At 38.3% G+C, this 27,993-nt stretch overlaps 1 protein-coding gene and 1 long non-coding RNA gene across 4 annotated transcripts in view; one reads left to right on the top strand and one right to left on the bottom strand.

Moving 5' to 3' along the window:
• The window catches only part of CTNNA2 (catenin alpha 2), a 1,185,886-nt gene that overhangs the window by 385,858 nt on the left and 772,035 nt on the right, over positions 1–27,993 (top strand). For all 3 annotated transcript variants that reach the window (XM_082425912.1, XM_082425913.1, XM_082425911.1), the window contains exon 6: positions 4,048–4,314. In XM_082425912.1, coding sequence (XP_082282038.1) covers positions 4,048–4,314 — 267 coding nt within the window. The remainder of the gene's footprint in view (positions 1–4,047; positions 4,315–27,993) is intronic.
• LOC309643308 overlaps positions 19,431–27,993 on the bottom strand; it is a 997,346-nt gene continuing 988,783 nt past the window's right edge. Inside the window, exon 2 of the long non-coding RNA XR_014253675.1 lies at positions 19,431–22,435. This is a non-coding gene — a long non-coding RNA (uncharacterized lncRNA). The remainder of the gene's footprint in view (positions 22,436–27,993) is intronic.

Genomic DNA, 27,993 nt, shown 5'->3' with positions numbered 1-27,993 from the left:
CACACTCTAACCTTTTGTTCACACTTGGAAAAGCTCCCAATTGAAACATAAAGAATATCAAACTGTGGTGTGATGCTGTGGCCACTCCCTGGGCACTGTCCTTAGCCCTCACTTTTTATCTCCCAGCCCTGTGGACAGCACCGTGAATATACACACCCCAAGTGTGTAGTATGTACAGTGAAACTTTTATCAAAGAGATTAAGTAAACATGAAGAAAACTAGAGAAAAGACAGAGAAAGAGAGAGAGACAAAGGAATGGACAGGGGAGGGAGAGCACAGGTAGCGAGTCACTTTGGTGAAGGTGGTTGACCTGGGGTTTTCTTTGCCTCCCTTTTGTCTCAAGATGACACTCTCCATTTAGCCTGCTCTATTTGTTCAGTAGGTACCATTAGAATTTTGTTTCCAAAGAGTGTGTCTTTTTCTTTCTTCTTAGAAAAAACATCTTTAAATGTGGAGAGGTTAGTTAAAATCCTATTCGCCCATCTTCTTGACTACTCCTAGGATTCTTCGACATTTTGGGCACTTCCTAGGGACTTTTTCTAAGGTTCTCTGTGACCAACAGGAGAATTCTACTGAACATTTGTTGAGTGTTCATCTGTGCCAGACTGAAGTGACACCTGTATTACAAACTTGACCAAGATCTAGTCCCTTCCCTAAAGAGCTTCCAGTGTCCTTTGTGGTGGGCACACAGTCATGATTTTAGTTCAGGCAATTATTTTTATGTATTTTGTTATCAGCAGAATGCTTTGTTCAAGTGGAATCTTGTGTGGTAGCCCACAATGTAATGTGGTTAGGAGCTAAGTTACTCTAAAGCACAGGTTTGAGGCCCAAAACCCACTTAGCTTGTTTAAACACCTGAAAAAAATAATGCATTGAATCTTGATTTCAGTGAACCAAGGGGGAGGCTGGGGAGAACGGTGGGTGCCAGGACATTCAGAGTCTTGCAGAGTGTTTGGATTTTATTGTAAGTGAATGGGTAGTAGCTGAATAGTTCAGAGTTTGGTATCAAAGTCTCAGATTTACAGTTTAATGTTACTCTAGGTACATTGCAAAGAGGGGGTAGCATGGAAGAGGAGAGACTAGTTGTAGTTGGGAGGGGGCTGAAGTCATCTAGGTGAGCGATGCTGGTGATTCTGGAAAATCTTTATCAAAAGTCCAGGCTCTCGTTCAATTCATCCAAAAGAATTTGGTGAGGAACACAAAACATAGAGGAAAAAATAAACACACACACGGAGTCTGAGGATCAAAGAGAACAAAGACACAGTTTATTCAGGACAGAAGCAAAAGTTACACACTCAGAGAAGAGTGTGGGCATCCTCTAGAGTGAGGGGTGCCACCCAGGGTTGTTGATCCTCTTTTTGTCTTATTTTTAGCACTTTGAATGGGTGGGGGTCTTTTTGATTAGGGGGTGGAATATTCTTTGAGCAGGGGGCTGAGGTGTGGCCTGGATTGCTTCAGGTTGCCTCAGCTTCTGGTCCTGCACATTTGTCTCCTGAAGCCACCCTACAGGCGCTCTAGGAGCTGTTTTCCCTTCAATTGTCCCTTACTAGTTGAATGCCACACGTGGAAGGTCCTATAGGGTCATCAGCAACCTGTGCATTTTTATTGCACATGCTCCATGGTTTTTCATGGTCAGAGTTTCTTGCTCAGATGCTACAAAGTTTCTGTTTTAGATGCCATTCCTCCATGCATCATGGCCTCAGTAAGGGCAAAACAAAGAGGTAGCTTTGCCTTCTGACTAATGCCTGTGCATGAGGAAGCTGTCCTGGGGCCCGGCTGTGTCTTTTCTGCCTCAGTGGTGGTCTCAGATAGCTTGGCAGCAGTACCGGTGGAGAAAAGCATAGGAAGTCCACGTTTATTTTGAAAATAGAACACTCAGGACCTGCTGTGGAATTGGCTGTGGGAGGTTAGGGAGTGAAAGCAACCAGTTCACATCTGAGGTTCTGTTTGAGCAAATGGGTAGGTGGTGAGGAATTTACTGAGATGGGTGAAGATTGGAAAGGGATCAGTGAGGTTTAGAGATCAAGATTTCATACTTAGATACATTGATTTTGAGATGCTTGTAAGATCCATGTAGAAATGTCAAAAGGAGAGAGATGTGCGTTGGAGATGGAAACAAGTCATCAGCATGTAGCTGGTATTAAAATCCACAGTAATATATGAGATATTCATCTGAGAATGCCCATAAATATAATTTATTTTTATCTCATTAATCTTGTTTTAACTATTGCTATTTCACACTCTTTCAATAAAATTTAGGAAAAAAAGTAGAATTAAAAGAAGAAAAAAAAATTGTATAACACTCTACCAGCCACAGAAACGTCGTGCTAATATTTTGGTATATTGCTTTTCAGTTGTTTATCTTCATATTGTAACATATTTACAATCATACTGTGCATACAAATAGGCGTAAAATGTTCTTCTTTATTTATCTTATAAATATTACCCATTTTATTATTTTTATGGAAACTTCTTTTAATATCCACATAAAGAGTCCATCAAATGAAAACTTCAATAGTCTACTTAACCAATTCTTCATAAATCAGCATTTACATTGTTTACAGGTTTTTTTCATGTGATTAAAAATGTTTCTAAAAATATCTTTATGGAAAGAATTTCCCACCCCCTATTTCTCACTTTCATATTTAGATTTTGTTTTTAGTATAGATATATCCCAGAATGGAATCTAAGATTTCTGGACCAGGTGTTCTGGAGGTTAATAAGACCCTTCATGACTAGTTGGGAGGAAACTTCTACCTGCACCGCCTAGATTATTGACCAGTTTAGAGGATACCCTCACATGTTGGTTCCCCATTTATCTGTGTTGATCTTTAGGGCTAAAAATAAGTCATCCCAATTTAGAAATTGTGTTGGCTGGCATAGATCTGTTAGTGCTTAAGCAAAGGGGGATAGATGGCTCAGTTAGTTATTTACTACTTAATGTCAGTTTGTCTTGACAATCTTAGATATCAAATATAATGTGCTTGTCTCAGAATTATTTTGACCCATGGAAGAGAGATGTAATTCACTGTTTCCAGGTCATCCATCTATCATGTACCAAGTGAGCAAATAGGAATAGAACCCCAGTGGTTCAAATACCCTCTAATGATAAATGTTGTAGCTAGAGAAATTTTCTCCCAGAGGTACTCAGCTGGCAGTCCTACATGGCTCTCAGAGAACAGTACTGCCTTTAACATTTCCAAAAATGCTGTGAACATTTTCTTAACAATACCCTTTAAAGCTGAAAATAAAGAGACTCTCCAGCGGTACTATTTTGACATCCAAAACTAAGAAAGCAAATCATCTTTGATCTATTTTTTTATTATTCCCTAAACTCAAATGAGTGATCTGCCATCAAAAGTAGTTTTGAAAAAAATGAACCCTATTCTGAAAATGATAATGAAGTGACAGAGATGCACTAAGCAAAATCAGAGGCGTTCAATTTCCCATGTTTGTGATTGTAATTCAATGTGGAGTCAGGCACAGTATCAGAAAACTGAAGTTTGGGTTTACCATCTGCTGATAACTAACTCTGATCCATTCAAGCCATTTACCTTGTTGGTGGCTCAGTTTTTACATTCTTGCAGCAATATTTATTGAATGCATTTCATGGGCCAGATACTGTGCTGTTGCCTAAAGAACCACTGAGCAAGATAGCTAGGGCTCTCTGCTGTCATTAGACATACAGTTTAGGAGAAAGACATATACTTAAATAAGTAAATACAATAAAGCATTGATGAGTGTTAATGATAGGAGGGAAGAGGGTCTTGTGGGAGCAGATAGAAGGGGATGTAGCTTAGAGAGTTGGATGGAGAGTAGGTTCTCAGAGGATGGGCCCCATCAGGGGAAAGGATAGGGTGGAAGAGGAATGCTCAGATATTTCACATAGAAAGAACAGTACGTGCAAAGTCTTGGCAGCTAGAGAGAAGAGAGAGGAGATGGTTTCTAAAATTCAGTGGTCCTAGATGTCTGTGACTTTAAGCTCTATTACAGATACTTCCATGGCAAGCTTCATGGAAGTGACGGGTTTGTGTTTTGCACACACAGGAGCTGAAGGACCCTCATTGTCGGGATGAGATGGCAGCTGCCCGAGGGGCTCTAAAGAAGAACGCCACAATGCTGTACACAGCCTCCCAAGCCTTTCTCCGCCACCCAGATGTTGCTGCCACCAGAGCCAACCGAGATTACGTGTTCAAACAAGTGCAGGAGGCCATTGCCGGCATCTCCAATGCTGCTCAAGCTACCTCGCCCACCGACGAAGCCAAAGGCCACACGGGCATCGGGGAGCTGGCTGCGGCTCTGAACGAATTTGACGTAAGCATCTGGGTGATGTACCCAGAAGGGCGTGTGTTTTCACTGAAAAAATGTTTTGGGATGAAGGGCCACCAAAATAATATACATGGATTTACCTCTCTTGAGGCTTTTGATAGTAAGTTAAACTACCTGATGTATGACTGTTACTAGGAATCCGACATCTTGGTAGAACCTAGTTTACTGGTCTTTAAAGGAACTAACCACTGTGTTAAAGAGGACCTGATCCCATGCAGGTAGAAACCTTGAACGCTGTAACTTTCCTACACCACAGGCTATTTTAGGGACAGTTTATCATTTGCAGGATTATCTTTATTATTAAAGAGCAAATGTCATAGGCAGTGTAGACGTGGATTGCCTTGATGTTGTGTTTGGGTGAAAAACCGCTCTCAATTTCTTCATTTTCAATCAGTGGCAACCAGACTACACTGCCCTCTCATCCCATCCGGGATCCTGGTCTTCCTCACATCAGCCCCTCTGGGTGGCACCTCTGCTAGTCCTGTGAATGACCCACATTCTGAAACTGCTATTTCTAGGGGTGTGTCCCAATGAGGGAAGCAGTAGAAGGATGGCTCATTGTGCCATAGTCATGGCAACCAAATGAGTGGGAAGGACACATGTCATCAACAGGCCAGGATGACAGCTCTCACTGCCCCTGGGCCAGGATACAGCCCATCTGTGAGAAGGTGGAATTCAGTTGAGTTCATCCCATGTTCAGTGAGAGCCTACACGTGTTGTGAGCTAAAAACATTTATAAATAATTAGTATCTGCTTTTAAGAGTTATATTTTCCCTTAGAGGAGATGAAGGATGAAGAATGTACTGAAACCCTTTAAGTGATAAAATACAATGTAACAGGAATTCATAGGAGAAAAATTGGTTACTTAACAGCTGTGAAGAAAGATGATGAGCTTAGCTTTTGGATATGTTGACATGAATTTTTGGCAGGAGATGACTGGCTGCCTGCTAGAAAAGAGAACCAGGAGCAAATGATTGTTAAAGGTATGGAGATGGATGATATAAAGGAGGGATAATTATAACACTTTATACACAGATAATTCTTTCCAGTTTTCACAGGTATCTCTCATCTTTCTTTTATTTTTTCAGTTAGTCAAGAAAAAAATACATATATTGAACTCAGACCATATATATATTATTTCCAAAGTTTCTAAAATAAGGATTAAATACAATAAATTTCAAGTATTTACCACAGAAATTAGGCCTTAATATGTACTGCATTCACAAAGTTTTAGGAGACAACAGAATATTCATTGGAACTAATAAGATACTTCAGTAAGGTTATTGATTTTAAAATAAGGATATAGAAGTTACTAGATTTCCATAATGTAAAAAAAATAGAATAATGGAAAAGAGATCCTGTTCACAAAATAAACAATAAAAATAATTTGTTGGCTTTATTTCACTACTTAATTTTATTTCTTTATTATGTTAGAAATAATCCTGATACAAATGTAGAGGATCTAAGATAGAAAATTATATTACTTTACTGAGGGGTAAGTTTTACTTTTTGATAAATGATGTCATGATCCCAGGTAGGAAAAACTATTGACCCTATCAGTTTTTATAATATTCAGACAATCTGTATAAAAATTCTAGGAGGGTTATTTTGGAACTAGATAGAGTGATGATAAAATTTTTTTTTTCCTTTTTTTTTTTTCTGGGTTAAGAATGAATGAGCCCATAATTTAAGAAAACAAAAATGAGCAGGTCATGCACTCAGATATTAACACATTACAATGCCACATTAATTTTTACTGAGTGCATTAGAATAAAATTGTCTCATCAGTTAAACAGAATAGAAAATTACAACATCAAATACAAAATTATTTTATGAAATGATGCTTTCTTATTTTGAAATGGTGCTTTTTAAAATTAAAGAATATTTAGATTTTGACACAATTACACTTTTATAATCATAGTTTATTTTATAATCAAAAAGTAAACAATAAAGCCTAAGTGAGAACCTGGTAATAGAGTAGATATGCAGCATACAGAGGACTCTCCTGAAGGATAGTCAGACTCTTCAGCTGCTGCCGCCTTCTGCCGGAGAGCGTGGTGACTGCAGCTTCCCATTCTCTTTGTATCTCAACCATTTTCATTAAAAGGAGCTTTTACCTGCAGTGAATTTAACAATTGAGGCATCATTGGGTTATTATGGCTTTGGATTCAGAAAATAAAACTTAGGCCATGTGGGAAAAGTCTATTAGCAAAGTATGTTGACGTACTTTGCAACTGTTCTAATAGGTTGGTATCTTCTCATTATGGACAAATAGGCTTTGGGAGGTTAACATATGAATGTAATAGTCAAAGGTTTTTTTAATAAAAAAAGTGGCATATTAACTAATTCACTAATTATATTTTATTAACTTTATATATTGCTATGTGTCATTATAAACATTAACTAAGTGAGGTTTATTACTTATATTAACTCAGTATCTTATATGTTAACTAATTGTATATTATATTAGCTAAGTATATTAACCAAGTAATATTGTATTATTAAATGTATATTAGTTCTAAAGCTACATAAATTGCATACAGCATTATCTAATGTTTAAAATTGTATTTCTCAGATGTTGACAAAAATCAACATGTAGAACTGTCTCAATTAGCAATTCATAAATAGTAATCCCATTTGGTGTGGTTCTCTAAAAACAGTTATTTAGTAAATGAAATTAATTTCAGTACTTTCTCAAAAGTCGTAATGCTAGTAAAATATTATTATTTAAAGATATATTGTAATTAACCAGTTGTAGATTTTTTATCATTTCTGACACCAGCAAACCTAGACAGTCCTTAATGATATTTGAAAATCTCTCACTAAAAATAATGTTCCATTTCTCTTTGTAACAGAATTATACATTTCTGTTCTATATTTGCATAATGAATACCTCAGTATTTTTTATTTCCCAGGTGTATTGACTTGAAGTTGATTTAGAATTCACAGGCATTTGTCTTAAATCCTAAATGCTATTCTCAGATATTAAACAAATTGATATTACATTGGGTGGGAAACTCACTGACACTTCTGGTGATTTACTTTTCTGGTAATATCCCTTACTGGTGCTTGGTTTGGTGGCTTGCCAATGTAATAGGGATTTGAAAAAGTCAAGCAACTTTGAGATTCTGAAGTGAAAGGAACCGTACAAATACAAAATATATTTTCAGTCATCCCCTAATGTTGAATTTGAAGTCCAGTCCATTTCATAATAATAGTCATCATTGTGTTAAACCCAGTTTTACTGGGAGGTAGGATGCAGAATTGGCTTCGAGTTTCTCAGTTGATTAAGAACAAGGCAAAAATTAGTATTTTTGCATTCATTTGTCTAAAATTATAGGATTGATTTCTACCTGGGTAGTTATAATTATGGCTCAATGCTCGGTGACCTATTTTCTGTCATTATTATCCTACCTACATGAAGAGTTGATGTAGTGATTTATGAAGTAAAAGAGTGAAAGAAAAAACCCAGTATTTTAACAACTTGAAACTGTCAAGAGAGTCTCTAATGATACAACAGCAGAAAGTAAAATGATTGCTAATCAATGGAAAAATCAACCTCTGCTTAAAATGTGGCAATTTGAGGTAGGTAATTTTATCTAGTGAAGCTATCTACTAAGGGATACTGAAAAGAATTTAGAAAAATGTGGTGAGTGCTCAGAAGTAAATCATGTTATAATGTCAATTTTGACTGCTAGAAAACTTCCAAGAGTGGGAGAGAGGAAAATGAAAAGTTATTCTTAAAGAATTTCTTTATTATTTTAAAGAAAAGAGAGTATGCCATGCCTTGTTTTTTGAAGCTTTCTTTTGTAGATTAAGATACTTTAGAAAAATGGAAATTGACACCATTCATGATCCAGTCTTCATAATTGATAGCTACTTTGCTTTTACAGTTATTATTTTCTTTTAAATCAGACAATTCCTCTAATCTTAATCTCAAATTCCTCCAATCTAAAGCATTCTACTTGTGGTTTTGCTTCTTTCTTTACCCATTTCCCTGGGAATTGGCTTGACTAATAATTCTCTTTTGCTTTTACATTTAATTTCTCCTACTCCACTTGTTTGGTTCCCTCAGCCTATAGAAAAAATGTATTTGTATTCTACAACCTAAAAAGAAAATGAAATAAAATGTTAGACTACCATACTTATCATCTTCTCATATTTCACTCTTTGCTTTCCTTACAGAGTTAAGAAGTAGATTCTAATCTACTTGGCAGCTGACTAGCTCTTACCTCTTTCAGCCTTGTTGTCTACCCTCTACTCCTGCCCCTCCTCTGTGATACTATGTCTGAGGGTCTCTAGGGAATGTTCACTCATGAAATCTTTGTGCTCTTATTTTCTAGTTCTTGACGGCTTCAACTTTGGAAAGAGGGGGGCATTTAATAGTATTAACTATACTTTCTCTTTCACTGTATTACTTCTCACTTGCAAGATTTAAATATCTGTGCTTGAGAAGTAGGACAGTCTGGTCTCAACCACATTGAGCTGAAATGTCACCATGACATCCCAACTCCGTGTAAGTTGCCATTTTTATTTCTGCCTCATTTTTCATACCTCCCCTCTACCTTTTAGGTTTTCTTCCTTTTTTCCTCCTTCTTTTTAAATATATTTTCATTTCTTGATCCAGTGCTAATTCTCTCACTGATCTGGCGTTCAGTGGGTGGAAATGTTGGCGTGTGAGTATGAGGAATGATGAGACATCTGTATCACAGGTGGATGAGGATGGCAAGGATCTGTAATCTGACAAGGTTAAGGGACTGAGGCTAACTGCAGTGGGAGAGAATTGTCACACCCCGGGGAGCAGCTTCGTGCTCCAGTGTTTACTCCCTAGGGTTATTCCAACTGTGTGCTGTCTTCAGGGGGTGCACTCAGATTCTGGGAGATTTAGTCCAAAGAAAGAGGTAAAGGAGCAGGAGTCCAGGTGGCAGCAATCACTTCACTGCAGGACCCCAGCTCGTTGCTGGGACATGAGAAGAGGTTTCTGGGTACCTGAGAGTAATAACAACCCTGGACTAGGGTTTGGGATCCAGGGTTGGCATATAGCTCCAGTGGAGAGCTGGAGGGGTATGTAGATCACTCAGGTCACAGGCCCAAATACATGACCTCAGAGATCTATGCTGAAGGAATCTGAAGAAGTAGAGTTTTTCTGTTGACCCCCTTCTCCAAATATCACTCTTCATATTTTTGAATAGGAAATAATTATTTCTTATTATTGTTACTAGGCCCAGATAGATGCTCCCGGGGAAGCACTAGTCCCTTAAGGAGCCATGAGCCAGAATTCTGGCTGGCTCAGGGATTCTTAAAGGGTTTTATTGATTCATGGTCTCTACAACATCAGACAAGGAGGAAGGTCTCCTTGGAGAAGTACATTTCACAGAGCATCTTGCTCGGTCCTTTCCCAGTTCTAACCCTCCCTTTTGCTGTGGAAATCAACATAGTTATTTATCAGAGAGGCTCACCCCAGGCCTCATCTCCTTCTCGGATGTTCTGTAAACTTATTCTGACTGCAGACATCTGGGAACCCCCATACTGGGTTAAGAAGATCATAAGTCTTCTATGTATTTGTTTACATTAGAGTGAGGATGGAGAGAGGAGAGGAGAGGGCCCCATCAAAATACTGTAAACACACTGGTAAGGAAAATGCAAGATGTAGCTCATGTTCTAAAGCAATCAGCAAAGTGGAGGACAAATGCATAAAAATAAAAGCCAGTGAGCAGGACCATTTAACTTTTGAAAAGCAGTTTCAGATTTCTAATTCAGGTACTAAAAAGATGGAGCAGGCTAGCTCAGCAATTTTCTGCCTGTCTGAGTTCATGCCAATATTTTTGAAGGCTTAATATCTGTACAGTTATTATGTCTGTTATTCTTTAATACGTTTATTAGTACTCCTTAATAATGCTCTCTGCTATATTCCTATGAAGCGGTTCCCTTTTAATGGCTTTTGGAAGTAGCCTAGGACATTGGGAAGAGCCCAGAACTTGGATTCAAATGTCTGGCTACTACTTAAAGCCCTGTAAGTAACAAAGGATGTGTGACCTTAAGTTACCCAGATAGCATCTCTAAGCCTTGGAATAAGGTTTAGGCACAGGAGAGCTAAGATCCTTCATAAAGGTGTAAAGGAGAAATGCTTACTGAACAGGTATAGTTACTGCAGTGCTTAAATGCTGTGGTATGCACCTATATACATAGTATGCACCTAACCTTCTGTGTGTGTGTGTGTGGGAGGGGTGAGATTAGGGAGGGTGAAATCAGAGAAGAATTCCTGGAGGAGGTGGTGCATGAGTAGGAATTAACACGATGAGTGTGAATGAGACTGTTTCTCAGACAGAACATCCTTGCATGCAGAGGTATGGTGGGTAGAGGAAGCGTAAGTTATTCGGTCTGGAGCCCAGGGAGAAATCTGGCTAAGTCAGTGAGCTGGAGGAAGCTTCTAGAGGCTTGTAGGCCTTGCAAGGGGCTGGGCTTCAACCTGAAGGCATTAGGGAGTTGCTGGTGATCTAAGCAGGGGAATGTATGCATGGTCAGATTTGTGTTTTTAAATATCTCTTTGGCTGCAGGGTGGAGAATGGATTGGAAAAGGGCAAGGCTGCAGTGCAGCGAGAGTGATTAGGGCGAGAGGTTATGAATGTCTGAGGACATTGTGGGAACAGGAATCGGAAGAAGTGGATGGATCTGAACCACATTGAAGGAGTAGAATCAACAGGCCTTGAGAACTGTACTTCTTATTTTCATTTATTGAAAGAGTTAATGATTTGTATAGTAAGCTTTAATTATGTAAAAAAAACCAAACATTTTTACAGGTCCAGTTGTGAAGTCTTGAGAAATTTCAGTCTTTTGTGGGATATTTGTTTTTTTATGTAATATAACTTTCTTGCATTGATTTCTTTTTTCTGGCTCTTAATTTACTTAACTTACATTCCTACCAGTATAATTATGCAATGCCGAGTAATTTATAGATATATATTTTGAACATTTTATTCCAAATTCTACAATATCTAGGATTTTTCTAATTTAGTTTAAGCTATTTATGTTTAATTGAGCTCCAATTAGTGTGTGCTTACTAATGTTTATTTTACTTTTAAAAAACAACAGAGTTTTACACACACTTTAAAAAAGTGGAGACATTTTCCCATGTGGTAGGACATAATAGTAATAACAGGGTTAGTAGGGTCCAGCAATTCTCATATCTTCTCTGACTCTATCTGCCCTTTTTTACTCTGGCAAATTAAACTCACCAAAATGTACTTTTAATCCTTCCTAGCTAGAAACATTCGGTGGTGTTTTAGCGTTCTTTATCACACACTGACATCTGGTGGCCAAATAGAACATTAAACCATACTCCAGTGGGTTTCTGTCTACCTGTAAACATAGCACAACCTAAATACATACTATGCGGCCCAAAGGGGATGTAAATATGGAGAGGGTGTAGTCTGCCTTCAGAGAACTATTAGTCTGCTTACGACAGCTTTTGTACACTAATGTTATACAGTGGATGTTGCATTAATCCCTTTTGGAAAAGTTTGTAGCCCTGGGAAGGTGGTAAAGATGGATACAGATGCAGATGAGTTTATAGCAAGAGATGCTCAAGGCAGGGTGGAGTTTTGGGTGGTTCTACTGGCTGAGTGTGAGACAGTCAGCCAACATCTGGGACAGGCTATTCTTCCTGAGCCAGGAAGCAGGGACCCATTTATCCAGTATCATCATTTATTGCTGAGAAATCTTATTCTGGAACATTGATGCCTCCCATGTCTTCTTGCTTCTAAGAAACTTTAGCTTTTTAAGGTGTTATAAGCCTAGGAGTATTTCCTGATAGCATCATTTACTTTTCTGTCATGTCTTATTATAATTACACCAAGGAAATATCCCAAGACAATTTAATTTCTCTTCTACATTTCAATTAGCAAACATGGAGCTACAAAAAGTCATTGCGCAAAATAACATAATGATATTTGAAATATCCTTCTTGAAAATTGTGGTTCAAATTCTCATTTATTTGCCTCCCTGATGTCTTTAATCAAAAGTATTATATTTCCAATCAAGTTTTATTTCTTTTCACAAGGGGAGATGTAAGAATCTATATTTTCCCCAAGATAATAATTTTCTCCTTTAAGAATATTGACTGATTCTGTGGATCTGAGTTCACCTTTATTTCAAATAATTAGTACTAAATCTAACAGTGAATATTGACGTAATTGATTATCATATTCTAAACTGTCTAAATGTGTGATGGCAAGTATCATTTTGATTATCATTTATTTATTAGCCATACTATAAAATTTGGGAACCAAATGAGTCCTTTTATCTAGTGAACTGTTTAGTGGTGAAAAGTGTGATTTATTTAAAATTCTTACCTCCTTGGTCTTATTTTTTTATGATTTCTTGTGTTAGAAGTGCTTGTCTGTACTTAGCCCTCCAGAATCATACCTTCCCCTTCTTGTGTGTTTCCTATGGTACGGTAATGAGGATGTACGTGGTACTCATTTATAAGATTTAGTTTGATTCTGTGGTGAACTACACACTCACACACACACACATATCCTCCTAAAACACTCATTTGGATTTCTCATCAAACAAATTCCTTAACATACTTCCCGAACTTCTCCAGCAGCATGTTCGGGAAACTTTACTATAACCTATTGAGTCCCATTGTTCATTTCTCCAAATGTTCTCGGATACCCTGTTTTGTTCTTATTACACACATTCATTGAGCTAAGGCAGTTGGGAAATTGTTACCCATGGATGCACGTGTGGCAGAAAAATTTGCAGGCAGCTGATGTAACTGAGGGCATGAGTCCCGTGCTCATCTTCCTGCTTTACGCTAGTCACGCTGGTGGACAATGCGACATCATGGTGTAGGGCAAACAAAACAAACTCATGTCTGAATCCAGCCACAGAACTCTTCCTTCTATGCCTCTGCTTCTGAATCTATCAAATGAGGTAATAATGTTGACTCCTCAAGATTGTGATAGTAATTTTATGGGATGAACATTCATAGGTGCCTGATCCATGGTAGGCTAGTTACCTTTTTCTCCTACCTCTCTTAACAGAAATGTCAACCAGACATCTTCTACCCAAAGTTAGTGTTAAAGCTGTTGCCTTGTAAAGTCTTAGGGATCAGTACCTGATTGAAAAGTTGTTAATGTCACTTGACAGTAGTTATAGATACAGTAATACCATTCACTCTCCTGCAGCCCTATCTACACCAACATGCACAACAGCCTTCAAAGGTTTGACCAAAGCATAAGCAATCTTTTTAAAAAAAAAAAAAATTAGTATTTTTTATTGATACATAGTTGTTTTACAGTGTTGTGTTAATTTCTGCTGTGCAGCAAAGTCATTCAGATATATATATGTGTGTATATATATATATATACATATGTTCTTTTTATATTCTTTTCCATTATGGTTTATCATAGGATATAGAATATAGTTCCCTGTGCTCTGCAGTAGGACCTTATTGTTTATCCATTCTATATGTAATAGTTTGTGTCTGCTAACCCCAAACTCCCAGTCCATCCCTCCCTCACCCCCTTCCCCCTTGGCAACCACAAGTCCGTTCTTTACGTCCATGTCCGTGAGTCTGTTTCTGTTTCATAGATAAGTTCATTTGTGTCATATTTTAGATTCCACATATAAGTGATATCATATGACTTTGTCTTTCTCTTTCTGACTTCACTTAGTATGATCATCTCTAGTTGCATCCATGTTGCCAAAGCATAAGCAATCTTGAAAGGTGGGTAATTCTGCATCACAGGGGAAAAACCCAAGCAGAGATTAAATAACCACCTGGCTGAAGGATGAGTCTTAAAGTAAGAACTTGTAAGTCCAATGTTAACACTGAGCGTGTAAGCTTTCTCTTTGTGTTTATTTGGAAATTCTCATTGCTTTACTGGCTTCTGATGTAGTGAGAGCCACCTTTAGCTTCACATTAAGCATCAGATTTCTTCAGGTTTGGTGGTCTCTGAGATGCTCATAGTACACCTGGAAGGAAGAGGGGTGACTGAGAGAAAGGGGTGGGGAGAGAGGATGAAATGATGGTTTCTGCTCTACCCAGGGACCACAGTGTAAAGGAATTTATCACTTTTTTAACATGTTCTTTTAACAACATGATATCTTTTCAGCACAATTAATTAGCAAGACATGCCACTTGTTTTAAAGATGTAATTCAAAAACTAAGGAAATATAAAGCAGTGTGAAAAGACAGGGTTGAATCCTACCTTTGATTAATGCTTAGCTTTTCTATCACGAATATTCTCTTGAAAATTTCCAGTATCCTCAGTTGTGGTGAGGAGTAGGACTTCCCCATGTTCTAGATTGAGGATGGACCTATATTTCCCAGACTAGAACATACACTTACAGGTCAGAGAGAATTTCTAATATAGGAATTTCTAATACAGGGATTTCTAATTCAGAAAATCAAAGATTAACAGTAGTAAAAGTCCCCTTGTTCCGGTCTAGTCCATATAAGCCAATTTATAAATGTAAAAAGTGATTTCCAGAGAGATCAAACATTTTGCTCAAACTCAACACAAGTAATTATTCTCATAGCCAAAGGAGGAATACAAGTATTTTGATTTCGGCTGTATTGGCGAAGAATGGGGTGGGAGGTGTTATCATTACCATCTCCATCAACTCCCTAAAGATACCCCAACAATCACACAATCTAAGTAGAAGAATATGCTCACTGTGCAAATGCAGCCTCCAGGCAGGTCCTGTCTTACTCCCAACCAGTTTCCCTCTCCTAAAACTGTCCTAGGAAGAAATTCTGGAGCTGACACTGCTTGTTTCCCAGGTCCCTGCTTCGGTTGCTCCTCTGAAAGGACTAGAAATATATATGTGCATCTCTCTGTTTGAAAATAACTTACTATCATCTTCCATAATGCTTCTTAAGCTTATTCTGATCACTGAGGGCTTGGCACCGTCTTTAAGCACAGAAACATCACCGATCAGAAAAAAAGTTTTCTGCAGAACAATTTTGTTTTTTTTTTACAAAGACCTGTCACAGATTTGAAGATGACATTTGGAGATATCTGAAGGAGGAGAAGATCTCCAAGGTTGGAAAAGATAATGTACTTTATCTGTCACCGACCCCGCAGAGTGTAGCAGACCTTTGGCGTGTGGATGCAGGCTGTTTTTATTTCCAGATTCTCTCAAGCCTACATACCAGAATCACTTTTAAAATATGGAGCAGAAAATAAACCTGAAGTGACACAAGGCAAAGGCAGACTTAATAGTAACATTCTAGCACTTAAGAACTTATTTATGCAGTAAGGAGATATGAAAAACCAAATTTGTAGTGAAAATATCCAAAAAACCTGATTATCTCCCAGATATTTTCTTTAGGTAGTGGTGACTATGAGTATTTTCCCCCTGTATTTCTCATTTCCAAAACTTTCTCTCACTAATATTCCTTAATTTAGAAAAAAAATTTTGCTTGAAAAAATTTAGAACTCTGTTTGCAGACTTTGCAAATATAAAAATAAAGAATACCACATATTCTTTACCTAGATTCACCTATTCTTAATATTTTTCTCCATTTGCTGTGTCATTTGTCATCTCTCTCTGTCTCTCTCAGGCACACAAACTCTTTATTTTTAAATGGTTAAAAGCAACCTTAGGGGCTTCCCTGATAGTGCAGTGGTTGAGAATCCGCCTGCCAATGCAGGAGACACGGGTTCGAGCCCTGGTCTGGGAAGATCCCACATGCCGCGGAGCAACTGGGCCCATGAGCCACAACTACTGAGCCTGCGCGTCTGGAGCCTGTGCTCCACAACATGAGGGGCCGCGATGGTGAGAGGCCCGCGCACCGTGATGAAGAGTGGCCCCCCACTTGCCGCAACTAGAGAAAGACCTCGCACAGAAACGAAGACCCAACACAGCCATAAATAAGTTAAAAAAAAAAACAACCTTATTTTATACACACACACACATGCCCAGACAAACAGCAGAGAATCTTTCCCAAATTATTTCTATTAAGAATTATAGATTTATAAAAGGGGTGACATCAGAACACCTATAAATTTGCTAGCTTGACTAGTTCAAAAAATTATTAATTTAATGGAGGGCTGTAGGTACAACAAAATCTCCCCAGATATTGACTTTACACAGCAATTACCATGAAAAATTTTTTCCTTAAAACTAGATGGTTTGGGCTTCCCTGGTGGCGCAGTGGTTGAGAATCCGCCTGCCAATGCAGGGGACACGGGTTTGAGCCCTGGTCTGGGAAGATCCCACATGCCGCGGAGCAACTAGGCCCGTGAGCCACAATTACTGAGCCTGCGCATCTGGAGCCTGTGCTCCACAACAAGAGAGGCCACGATAGTGAGAGGCCCGCGCACCGCGATGAAGAGTGGCCCCCGCTTGCCACAACTAGAGAAAGCCCTCGCACAGAAACGAAGACCCAACACAGCCATAAATAAAAAAAAAAAAAAAAAAAACTAGATGGTTAAATAAAGTAATCACTTATCTAAGTTTGACTAATCCATGCCCACCTATTCTCAATTTTAGTGTTAAAAAAAAAAAAAACACTAAATAGTGTTAAGTTTGTTCCCGGTGGATCATCGTATAATATTGAATATGTTCTTTTAAGCATTTTATAAACTTTGATTTTAGAAACATTATTTAAAATGTAAAAAAAAAAAAAAATTGCTTTCCAATTTGATCAATCTAAACAAAGAAAACTTGACATTTTAATGATGGGATGCCATGTATTTATACTTGGTGAAGAGAGAGAAAGAGACAGAGAGGGAGAGACCTGCATAGTCCATTCATTTCTGACACTAATTTATTACTAAGATTTTCTTTTCCTCATCTCTCCATAAAACTTCAAAGTTGGGAAAGATATTTGAGGTCATCCAGTATCACTTGCTAAGTTCTGCAGTTCCTACTCCACACCCCTAGCAACTGGACCTCCTGCCTTTGCAGGAATTATTGGGAAGAAATCACTGGTGGCCAATTCTTGTTCTATTTTTGGAAAGCTCTGATTGTTAAAAACAAAACAAAACAAAACAAAGAGTTCCTTCTCAAACTGAAATTTCCAGAGCAAATGTCCAAAGCACCTAACCTATCATATTTATCATGATTGTTAGGCTTTACCACATTTTATCATGGTCATAAATACAAGTCCTATTTCCATGAGATGGCTGGGAATACCTTGATGAGAAAATTTAATTGCTGTGTCCCTGCATGACCAGTTTTCACATAAGATTGGTAGTTAATAAATATCTTGGAATACTTGATTCTGCCAGATTTTTGTGTCTCATCTTGACAAAGTCCTTTTAAGTGGTTTCCTTTCCACTCTTCCAACCTTCTTTAGCCCATTTTCTCACATTGCCACTAAGTTTCCATGCCTTTCTTCTGCTCTTCTTACACAAGAGAGTTTAAGAGTGTTCCCACTCACTACAAGTATATCAGCTGTTGTTTATTGCCCTGGAAGTAGAAGCCATTGATCCTTGTGTTTCAAATGGGACTGTGTTGGTTATCTCCTGCCTTTTCCTGGTGGTTAAGCATGTCTGTAAGCTTTCATTTCCCATGAGTCTAATGAGGCCGTATAGGTTTGTTGTGAGAATTAATAAAATTGTACACAAAAACACTTTGTAGAGTGGCTGACATAAACACTAAATAAATGTTAGCTATAGTGCTGGTGAGAAATGGATGCCTTTCTATTATTATCTTTTTCACTAAAAAAAAATATATGTTTTAACCTTGATTTATTTATTGGAAAATTATCTAAATTTACCTCTTTGGTTGAAAGTTAAAAGTATTACGTTTCAAAATTTGTTACCTTAACAAAATTTGTATTGTAAATTTATTTATATGGACCTATCCCTCAAAATGGACTATACAAATTTTAGATATTTACAATCAAAACTAAGTAATGGTCAGATTGCCACACACGTGAAAAAGTAAATAAAAGGTTCATTACTGGTGAATAGTATGCTAGGAAATAAGATGTAAGCCACGTGTACCAGTCTTTGGCCTGAAACCTTCAAATACATTGTTTCCTAAATCATTGTCGGTAACTCTGATTTATCATCTATTTCTTTTGCTAATGTCAGTAATCCTCATTCTGCAGTTTGTTCTTTGTTGTCATTTTAAGTTCATTATGCTTTTTGTTTAGGATTATACTTTTATAATTATGCAAAAACCAGTTGTACATAGATTCACTTTCTCAGAGAATAATTGCTATATATTATAAAATCGTCACTCCCTAGTGACCACTGTTTACATCCCTAAGTAAAGAATAATTAATTTAAAATCAGCATTCAGAGTAGATATGTGTAGAGGGATGGCTGAGGGAAGAGCGGAGAGATCTTCTGTAATCCCTTAGCAAATTTCCATATCTGTGCTCTACTTAATTAAGCTTTGCACAACCTTGTATGTTATAGTAAGGAAAGGTAATTTTTTTTTTTCTTTTTTTAACATCTTTATTAGAGTATAATTGCTTTACAATGGTGTGTTACTTTCGGGTTTATAACAAAGTGAATCAGTTATACATATACATATGTCCCCATATCTCTTCCCTCTTATGTCTCCCTCCCTCCCACCCTACCTATCCCACCCCTCTAGGTAGCACCAAGGTGATTTCCCTGTGGTATGCGGCTGTTTCCCACTAGCTATCTATTTTACGTTTGGTAGTGTATATATGTCCATGCCACTCTCTCACTTTGTCCCAGCTTACCCTTCCCCCTCCCTGTATCCTCAAGTCCATTCTCTAGTAGGTCTGCGTCTTTATTCCCATTTTGCCCCTAGGTTCTTCATGACCATTTTTTTTTTTTAGATTCCATATATATGTGTTAGCATATGGTATTTATTTTTCTCTTTCTGACTTACTTCACTCTGTATGACAGACTCTAGGTCCATCCACCTCACTACAATTAACTCAATTTCGTTTCTTTTTATGGCTGAGTTATATTCTATTTTATATATGTGCCACATCTTCTTTATCCATTCATCTGTTGATGGACACTTAGGTTGCTTCCATGTCCTGGCTATTGTAAGTAGAGCTGTAATGAACACTGTGGCACATGACTCTTTTTGAATTATGGTTTTCTCAGGGTATATGCCCAGTAGTGGGATTGCTGGGTCGTATGGTACTTCTATTTTTAGTTTTTAAGGAACCTCCATACTGTTCTCCATAGTGGCTGTATCAATTTACATTCCCACAACAGTGCAAGAGGGTTCCCTTTTCTCCACACCCACTCTGCCATTTATTATTTGTAGATTTTTTGATGATGGCCATTCTGACTGGTGTGAGGTGATACCACATTGTAGTTTTGATTTGCATTTCTCTAATGGTTAGTGATGTTGAGCATCCTTTCATGTGTTTGTTGGCAATCTGTATATCTTCTCTGGAGAAATGTCTATTTAGGTCTTCAGCCCATATTTGGATTGGGTTGTTTGTTTTTTTGATAATGAGCTGCATGAGCTGCTTGTAAATTTTGGAGATTAATCCTTTGTCAATTGCTTCATTTGCAAATATTTTCTCCCATTCTGAGGGTTGTCTTTTTGTCTTGTTTATGGTTTCCTTTGCTGTGCAAAAGCTTTTAAGTTTCATTAGGTCCCATTTGTTTATTTTTGTTTTTATTTCCCTTTCTCTAGGAGGTGGATCAGAAAGTGTCTTACCATGCTTTATGTCATAGAGTGTTCTGCCTATGTTCTCCTCTAAGAGTTTTATAGTGTCTGGCCTTATATTTTCGTCTTTAATCCATTTTGAGTTTATTTTTATGTATGGTGTTAGGGAGTGTTCTAATTTCCTTCTTTTACATGTAGCTGTCCACTTTTCCCAGCACCACTTATTGAAGAGGCTGTATTTTCTCCATTGTATATTCTTGCCTCCTTTATCAAAAATAAGTTGACCATATGTACATGGGTTTATCTCTTGGCTTTCTATCCTGTTCTATTGATCTATATTTCTGTTTTTGTGCCAGTACCATACTGTCTTGATTACTGTAGCTTTGTAGTATAGTCTGAAGTCAGGGAGTCTGATTCCTCCAGCTCTGTTTTTTTCCCTCAAGATTGCTTTGGATATTCAGAGTCTCATGTGTTTCCATACAAATTGTGAAATTTTTTTGTTCTAGTTGTGTGAAAAATGCCATTGGTAGTTTGATAGGAGTTTCACTGAATCTTTAGATTACTTTGGGTAGTATAGTCATTTTCACAATGTTGATTCTTCCAATCCAAGAACATGGTATATCTCTCTATCTCTTTGTATCATCTTTAATTTCTTGCATCACTGTCTTATAGTTTTCTGCATACAGGTCTTTTGTCTCCTTAGGTAGGTTTATTCCTAGGTATTTTATTCTTTTTCTTGCAATGATAAACGGGAGTGTTTCCTTAAGTACTCTTTCAGATTTTTCATCATTAGTGTAAAGGAATGAAAGAGATTTCTGTGCATTCATTTTCTATCCTGCTACTTTACCAAATTCATTGATTAGGTCTAGTAGTTTTCTGGTAGCATCTTCAGGATTCTCTATGTATAGTATCATGTCATCTGCAAACAGTGACAGCTTTACTTCTTCTTTTCCAATTTGGATTCTTTTATTTCTTTTTCTTCTCTCATTGCTGTGGCTAAAACTTCCATATCTATGTTGAATAATAGTGGTGCGAGTGGGCAACCTTGTCTTGTTCCTGATCTTAGTGGAAGTAGTTTCAGTTTTTCCACATTGAGAATGATGTTGGCTTTGTGTTTGTGATATATGGGCTTTATTATGTTGAGGTAAATTCCCTCTATGCCTACTTTCTGGAGGGTTTTTATCATAAATGGGTGTTGAATTTTGTCGAAAGGTTTTTCTGCATGTATTGAGATGATTATACGGTTTTTATCCTTCAGTTTGTTAATATGGTGTATCACATTGATTGATTTGCATATATTGAAGCATCCTTGCATTCCTGGGATAAACCCCACTGATCATGGTGTATGATCCTTTTAATGTGCTGTTGGATTCTGTTTGCTAGTAATTTGTTGAGGATTTTTGCATCTATATTCATCAGTGATATTGGCCTGTACTTTTCTTTCTTTGTGACATCTTTGTCTGGTTTTGGTGTCAGGGTGATGGTGGTCTTGTAGAGTGGGTTTGGGAGTGTTCCTCCCTCTGCAATATTTTGGAAGAGTTTGAGAAGGATAGGTGTTAGCTCTTGTCTAAGTGTTTGATAGAATTCACCTGTGAAGCCATATGGTCCTGGGCTTTTGTTGGAAGATTTTTAATCACAGTTTCAATTTCAGTGCTTGTGGTTGGTCTGTTCATATTTTCTATTTCTTCCTGGTTCAGTCTCAGAAGGTTGTGCATTTCTAAGAATTTGTCCATTTCTTCCAGGTTGTCCATTTTATTGGCTTATAGGTGCTTGTAGTAATCTCTCATGATCCTTCATATTTCTGCAGTGTCAGTTGTTACTTCTCCTTTTCATTTCTAATTCTATTGATTTGAGTCTTCTCCCTTTTTTTCTTCATGAGTCTGGCTAATGGTTTATCAATTTTGTTTATCTTCTCAAAGAACTAGCTTTTAATTTTATTGATATTTGCTATCATTTCTTTTTCACTTATTTCTGATCTGATCTTTATGATTTCTTTCCTTCTGCTAACTTTGGTTTTTTTTTTTTTTTTTTCTTCTTTCTCTAATTGCTTTAGGTGTACGGTTAGGTTGCTTATTTGAGATGTTTCTTGTTTCTTAAGGTAGGATTGTATTGCTATAAACTTCCCTCTTAGAACTGCTGTTGCTGCATCCCATAGGTTTTGGGTCATCGTGTTTTCATTGTCATTTGTTTCTAGGTATTTTTTGATTTCCTCTTTGATTTCTTTAGTGATCTCTTGGTTATTAAGTAGTGTATTGTGTAGCCTCCATGTGTTTGTATTTTTTACAGAATTTTTCCTGTAATTGATATCTAGTCTCATAGTGTTGTGGTCAGAAAAGATACTTGATACGATTTCAGTTTTCTTAAATTTACCAAGGCTTGATTTGTGACCCAAGATATGATCTATCCTGGCAAATGTTGCATGAGCACTTGAGAAGAATGTGTATTCTGTTGTTTTTTGATAGAATGTCCTATAAATATCAATTAAGTCCATCTTGTTTAATGTATCATTTAAAGCTTGAGTTTCCTCATTTATCTTCATTTTGGATGATCTGTCCATTGGTGAAAGTGGGGTTTTAAAGTCCCCTACTATGATTGTGTTACTGTCAATTGCCCCTTTTATGGCTGATAGTATTTGCTGTATGTATTGAGGTGCTCCTATGTTGGGTGCATAAATATTTACAATTGTTATATCTTCCTCTTGGATTGATCCCTTGATCATTATGTAGTGTCCTTCTTTGTCTCTTGTAATAGTCTTTATTTTAAAGTCTATTTTGTCTGATATGAGAATTGCTACTGCAGTTTCCTTTTGATTTCCACTTGCATGGAATATCTTTTTCCATCCCCTCACTTTCAGACTGTATGTGTCCCTAGGTCTGAAGTGGGTCTCTTGTAGAAGCATATATACAGGTCTTGTTTTTGTATCCATGCAGCCAGTCTATGTCTTTTGGTTGGAGCATTTAATCCATTTACATTTAAGGAAATTATCAATATGTATGTTCCTATTACCATTTTCTTAATTGTTTTGGGTTTGTTATTTTAGGTCTTTTCCTTCTCTTGTGTTTCTTGCCTAGACAAGTTCCTTTAGCATTTGTTGTAAAGCTGGCTTGGTGGTGCTGAATTCTCTTAACTTTTGCTTGTCTATAAAGGTTTTAATTTCTCCATCAAATCTGAAGGAGATCCTTGCTGGGTAGCATAATCTTGGTTGTAGGCTTTTGTCCTTCATCACTTTAAATATGTCCTGCCACTCCCTTCTGGCTTGCAGAGTTTCGGCTGAAAGTTCAGCTGTTTACCTTATGGGGATTCCCTTGTATGTTATTTGTTGTTTTTCCCTTGCTGTTTTTAGTATTTTTTCTTTGTATTTAATTTTTGATATTTTGATTAATATGTGTCTTGGCATGTTTCTCCTTGGATTTATCCTGTATGGGACTCTCTGTGCTTCCTGGAATTGATTAACTATTTCCTTTCCCATATTAGGGAAGTTTTCAACTATAATCTCTTCAAATATTTTCTCAGTCCCTTTCTTTTTCTCTTCTTCTTCTTCTGAGACCTCTATAATTCGAATGTTGGTGCGTTTAATGTTGTCCCAAAGGTCTCTGAGGCTGTCCTCAATTATTTTCATTCTTTTTTCTTTATTCTGCTCTGCAGTAGTTATTTCCACTCTTTTATCTTCCAGGTCACTTATCCGTTCTTCTGCCTCAGTAATTCTGCTATTGATCCCTTCTAGAGAATTTTTAATTTCATTTATTGTGTTGTTCATCATTGTTTGGTTGCTCTTTAGTTCTTCTAGGTCCTTGATAAACATTTCTTATATTTTCTCCATTCTATTTCCAAGATTTTGGATCATCTTTACTATCATTATTCTGAATTCTTTTTCAGGTAGACTGCCTATTTCCTCTTTATTTGTTAGGTGGTGGGTTTTTGCCTTGCTCCTTCATCTGCTGTGTGTTTCTCTGTCTTCTCATTTTGCTTAACTTTCTGTGTTTGGGGTCTCCTTTTCGCAGGCTGCAGGTTCGTAGTTTCCGTTGTTTTTTGTGTTTGTCCCCAGTGGCTAAGGTTGGTTCAGTGGATTGTGTAGGCTTCCTGGTGGAGGGAACTAGTTCCTGTGTTCTGGTGTATGAGGCTGGATCTTGTCTGTCTGGTGGGCAGGTCCACATCTGATGGTGTGTTTTGGGGTGTCTGTGGCCTTATTATGATTTTAGGCAGCCTCTCTGCTAATGGATGGGGTTGTGTTCCTGTCTTGCTAGTTGTTTGGCATAAGGTGTCCAGCACTGTAGCTTGCTGGTCGTTGAGTGGAGCTGGGTCTTGGCGTTGCAATGGAGATCTCTGGGAGATTTTTGCCGTTTGGTATTACGTGGACCTGGGAGGTCTCTTGTGGACTTATGTCCTTAAGTTGGCTCTCCCACCTCAGAGGCACAGCCCTGATGCCTGGCTGGAGCACCAAGAGCCTGTCATCCCCATGGCTCAGAATAAAAGGGAGAAAAAAAAGAAGAAAGAAAGAAAGAAAGAAAGAAAGAAAGAAAGAAAGAAAGAAAGAAAGAAAGAAAGAAAGAAAAAGATAAAATAAAATAAAATAATTATTAAAATAAAAAATAAAAGATAATTATTTAAAAAAATTTAAAAAGTAATAAAAAAAAAGAAAGAAAGAAGAGAGCAACCAAACCAAAAAACAAGTCCACCAACGATAACAAGTGCTAAAAACTATACTGAAAACAAAAACAAAAATGGAGACAGAACCCTAGGACAAATGGTAAAAGCAAAGCTATACAGACAAAATCACACACAGAAGCATACACATACACACTCACAAAAAGAGAGAAAGGGAAAATATATATATATATATATCATTGCTCCCAAAGTCCACCTCCTCAATTTGAGATGATTCGTTGTCTATTCAGGTATTCCACAGATGCAGGCTACACCCAGTTGATTGTGGGGATTTAATCCACTGCTCCTGTGGCTGCTGGGAGAGATTTCCCTTTCTCTTCTTTGTTTGCACAGCTCAGGGGGTTTAGCTTTGGATTTGGATCCACCTCTGCATGTAAGTGGCCTGAGGGCATTTGTTCTTTGCTCAGACAGGACAGGGTTAAAGGAGCAGCAACTGCTTCGGGGGCTCTGGCTCACTCAGGCTGGGGGGAGGGAGGGGTACGGATGTGGGGCAAGCCTGTGGTGGCAGAGGATGGCATGACGTTGCACCAGCCTGAGGTGCACCCTGTGTTCTCCTTGGGAAGTTGTCCCTGGATCACAGGACCCTGGCAGTGGCGGGCTGCACAGGCTCCCGGGAGGGGCGGTGTGGATAGTGACCTGTGCTTGCACACAGGATTCTTGGTGGCGGCAGCAGCAGCCTTAGCGTCTCATGCCCGTCTCTGGGGTCAGCGCTGATAGCCGTGGCTCGCACCTGTCTCTGGAGCTCCTTTAAGCAGCGCTCTGTATCCCCTCTCCTCGGGCACCAGGAATCAAAGAGGCAAGAAAGAGTCTCTTGCCTCCTCGGCAGCTCCAGACTTTCCCGGACTCCCTCCCGGCTAGGCTAGCCGTGGTGCACTAGCCCCCTTCAGGCTGTGTTCAGGCTGCCAACCCCAGTCCTCTCCCTGCGATCTGACTGAAGCCCGAGCCTCAGCTCTCAGCCCGAGCCTCAGCTCTCAGCCCCTGTCTGCCCTGGTGGTTGAGAAGACAAACCTCTTGGGCTGGTGAGTGCTGGTCGGCACTCATCCTCTGTGCGGGAATCTCTCCGCTTTGCCCTCCGCACCCCTGTGGCTGCGCTCTCCTCCGTGGCTCCGAAGCTTCCTGCCTCCGCAACCCACAGTCTCCGCCCGCGAAGGGGCTTCCTAGTGTGTGGAAGCCTTTCCTCCTTCCCAGCTCCCTCCCACTGGTGCAGGTCCCGTCCCTATTCTTTTGTCTTTGTTTTTTTTTTTTTTTTTTGCCCTACCCAGGTACGTGGGGAGTTTCTTGCCTTTGGGGAGGTCTGAGGTCTTCTGCCAGCATTCAGTAGGTGTTCTGTAGGAGTTGTTCCACATGTAGATGTATTTCTGATGTATTTGTGGGGAAGAAGGTGATCTCCACGTCTTACTCTTCCGCCATCTTGAAGCTCCTCCCAAGGTTAATTTTCTTATCACTTAACTGCTGCCAAGCTAGAGTAGAATAGAGGACTCTAAGAGATAAATAACTATGGCAAAACCACGTACAGTGTTACTAGTTTAAACTCATGCAGTTGAGACCTGCTGATGTGTAATGCAGGCCTTGCACAGGCTGCATGTGCAGAACAGACATAAGTGGTAGGAGAGGTGGGCCAGTAATTTTTATATTGCTGGATGCTGGAGGGGGTGGAGATTGGGAGGTAAAGGGTAGAACAAGGAGTCTCAGCAGTGAAAAGAACATAGCAATATAGATAAAGTTAAAGAGCCTAAACGAATTGAGACCAAGAGGAACATACTAACCACTAGGACTGCAAATGTAGGTAGATAGCACTTATTGAGGCAAGAAAGCTAACAGAGCTGCACTTTCTTAGATGGCAGTTTGTTCAGAAGTAACAGGACTTCTGTCTTTCAAGAAGTCTATGACTTTCCACATGGAGTTTTCATGAACAGTAAAAAGCAGCAAATGCCCATGTGTTTCATGTGTTTTATTTCATATTTTTTTGAAATGTGTCCCATTAAAAAAAAATGTGGTAGTAATTTTACTTTTGGTGCTTAATACAGTCTGGTACATAGTAAGCTCTCAAGAAACATTTGTTGAATGGAAGAAAGAAGAAATGAGTGACAGCATCTGCTGGAGAGCAGAGGAGGCAAAATGAGTCAGTCAGTTTAGTTAAAGGGTTATAATTACTGTTGAAACTTATTTACATTTAGGAAGGTGGAAGGGTATTGATGGTGCAAAATTGTTGATAACAACGACAACAGTAATAATGTGTCATTGACCTTGCACTGTGCTTTAGCTCTTAGGTTTAAATCAATATATCCTGGATTTTGGTTTACTTAAATAAAAGTCATCAAGTCATCAAGCAATCTGCCTTAAAAAGCTGTCACTTGTGGAGGTTTAACTTTCCAGGTAACTGTTGTCATGCTAAGGCATCTCTTTCCTTAAATTGCTTCTTCCTCAAGGTCACATCCTTTAAGTTTCAAGAATGACTCTATTTTGCTTTATTTTTTTCTTGCCTCTTTGACCATTCATTACATCTCCATCTCCTGGGCTTGCTTCTCTTTCCAGCCACCTAAATGAGGTTTTTCCCTAGAGTTGTATTCTTTACCCTGTTTGATTCTCACTAAAGGGCTTAGAGAGCCTGATGGTTGGGATCCCATGTACTCCACATCTGTTTCCCTGGTCCCAGGTTCTCTCTGGAGCTCCAGACCTGTGTCCATCTGGATATATGACATGTTAATTGGGATGACTTCTAAACATCTAAAATGTTATCAAACTAAATCTAGCGTTTTTCCTCTGTCAAGCCTAACCTTTCTCTTTGTAGTTCTTGTTTTAGATAAAGGCATGACTTTCATGAATATGGTCATTCAATCCAGAAAACTGAGAGTCTTCTCCACTCTTCTCTCCAGTTAATCTTGAAATCCTATAAATTCAGTTCCTTTTACAACTCTTGACTCGGCCCTCGGCCCTCTCACCTTCGTGTTTACGACCATGGTTTATTCAGGCCCATATTGTGGCCTGAATCATTGAAATAACTTCCTCACTGGTTGCTCTGCCTGCTCCCAACTTCTTCCCCCTACATCCCATCACCTCTGCTGGTCTAGCTTTTCCAAAATGGAAATCAGGTATTATGTTATTTTTACCAGTGAAATTCCATCTTCAGGATAAACTTTAAAGTTCTTAGCATGGCATCAGATCATTTCAGTAGAACCCTGACTACCTCTTTCATCTCAGATCCTTCTTTTTCTTACCTTCCATTCTAAGTTCTGTCATAATTAACTATTTATTATTCTTCAGATGTATGATTGCTTTTTCATTCACACATTCCCTCTCATGATATTACCACTGTCTGAACTTCTTGCCTTTTTTTTAACGTAATAAATTTATATTCATTCTTAGCAAGGTGCCTTATTTTTTGAAACTGTCCCTAATTCTCCCAATAACTAAACCACTATTCCT

Source organism: Balaenoptera physalus, assembly GCF_965194825.1.
Source record: "Balaenoptera physalus genome assembly, chromosome: 15".
NCBI classification, from domain to species: Eukaryota; Metazoa; Chordata; class Mammalia; order Artiodactyla; family Balaenopteridae; genus Balaenoptera; species Balaenoptera physalus.
Note: the sequence above shows the minus strand (reverse complement) of the source record. Positions and strands in the feature narration are given on the sequence as shown.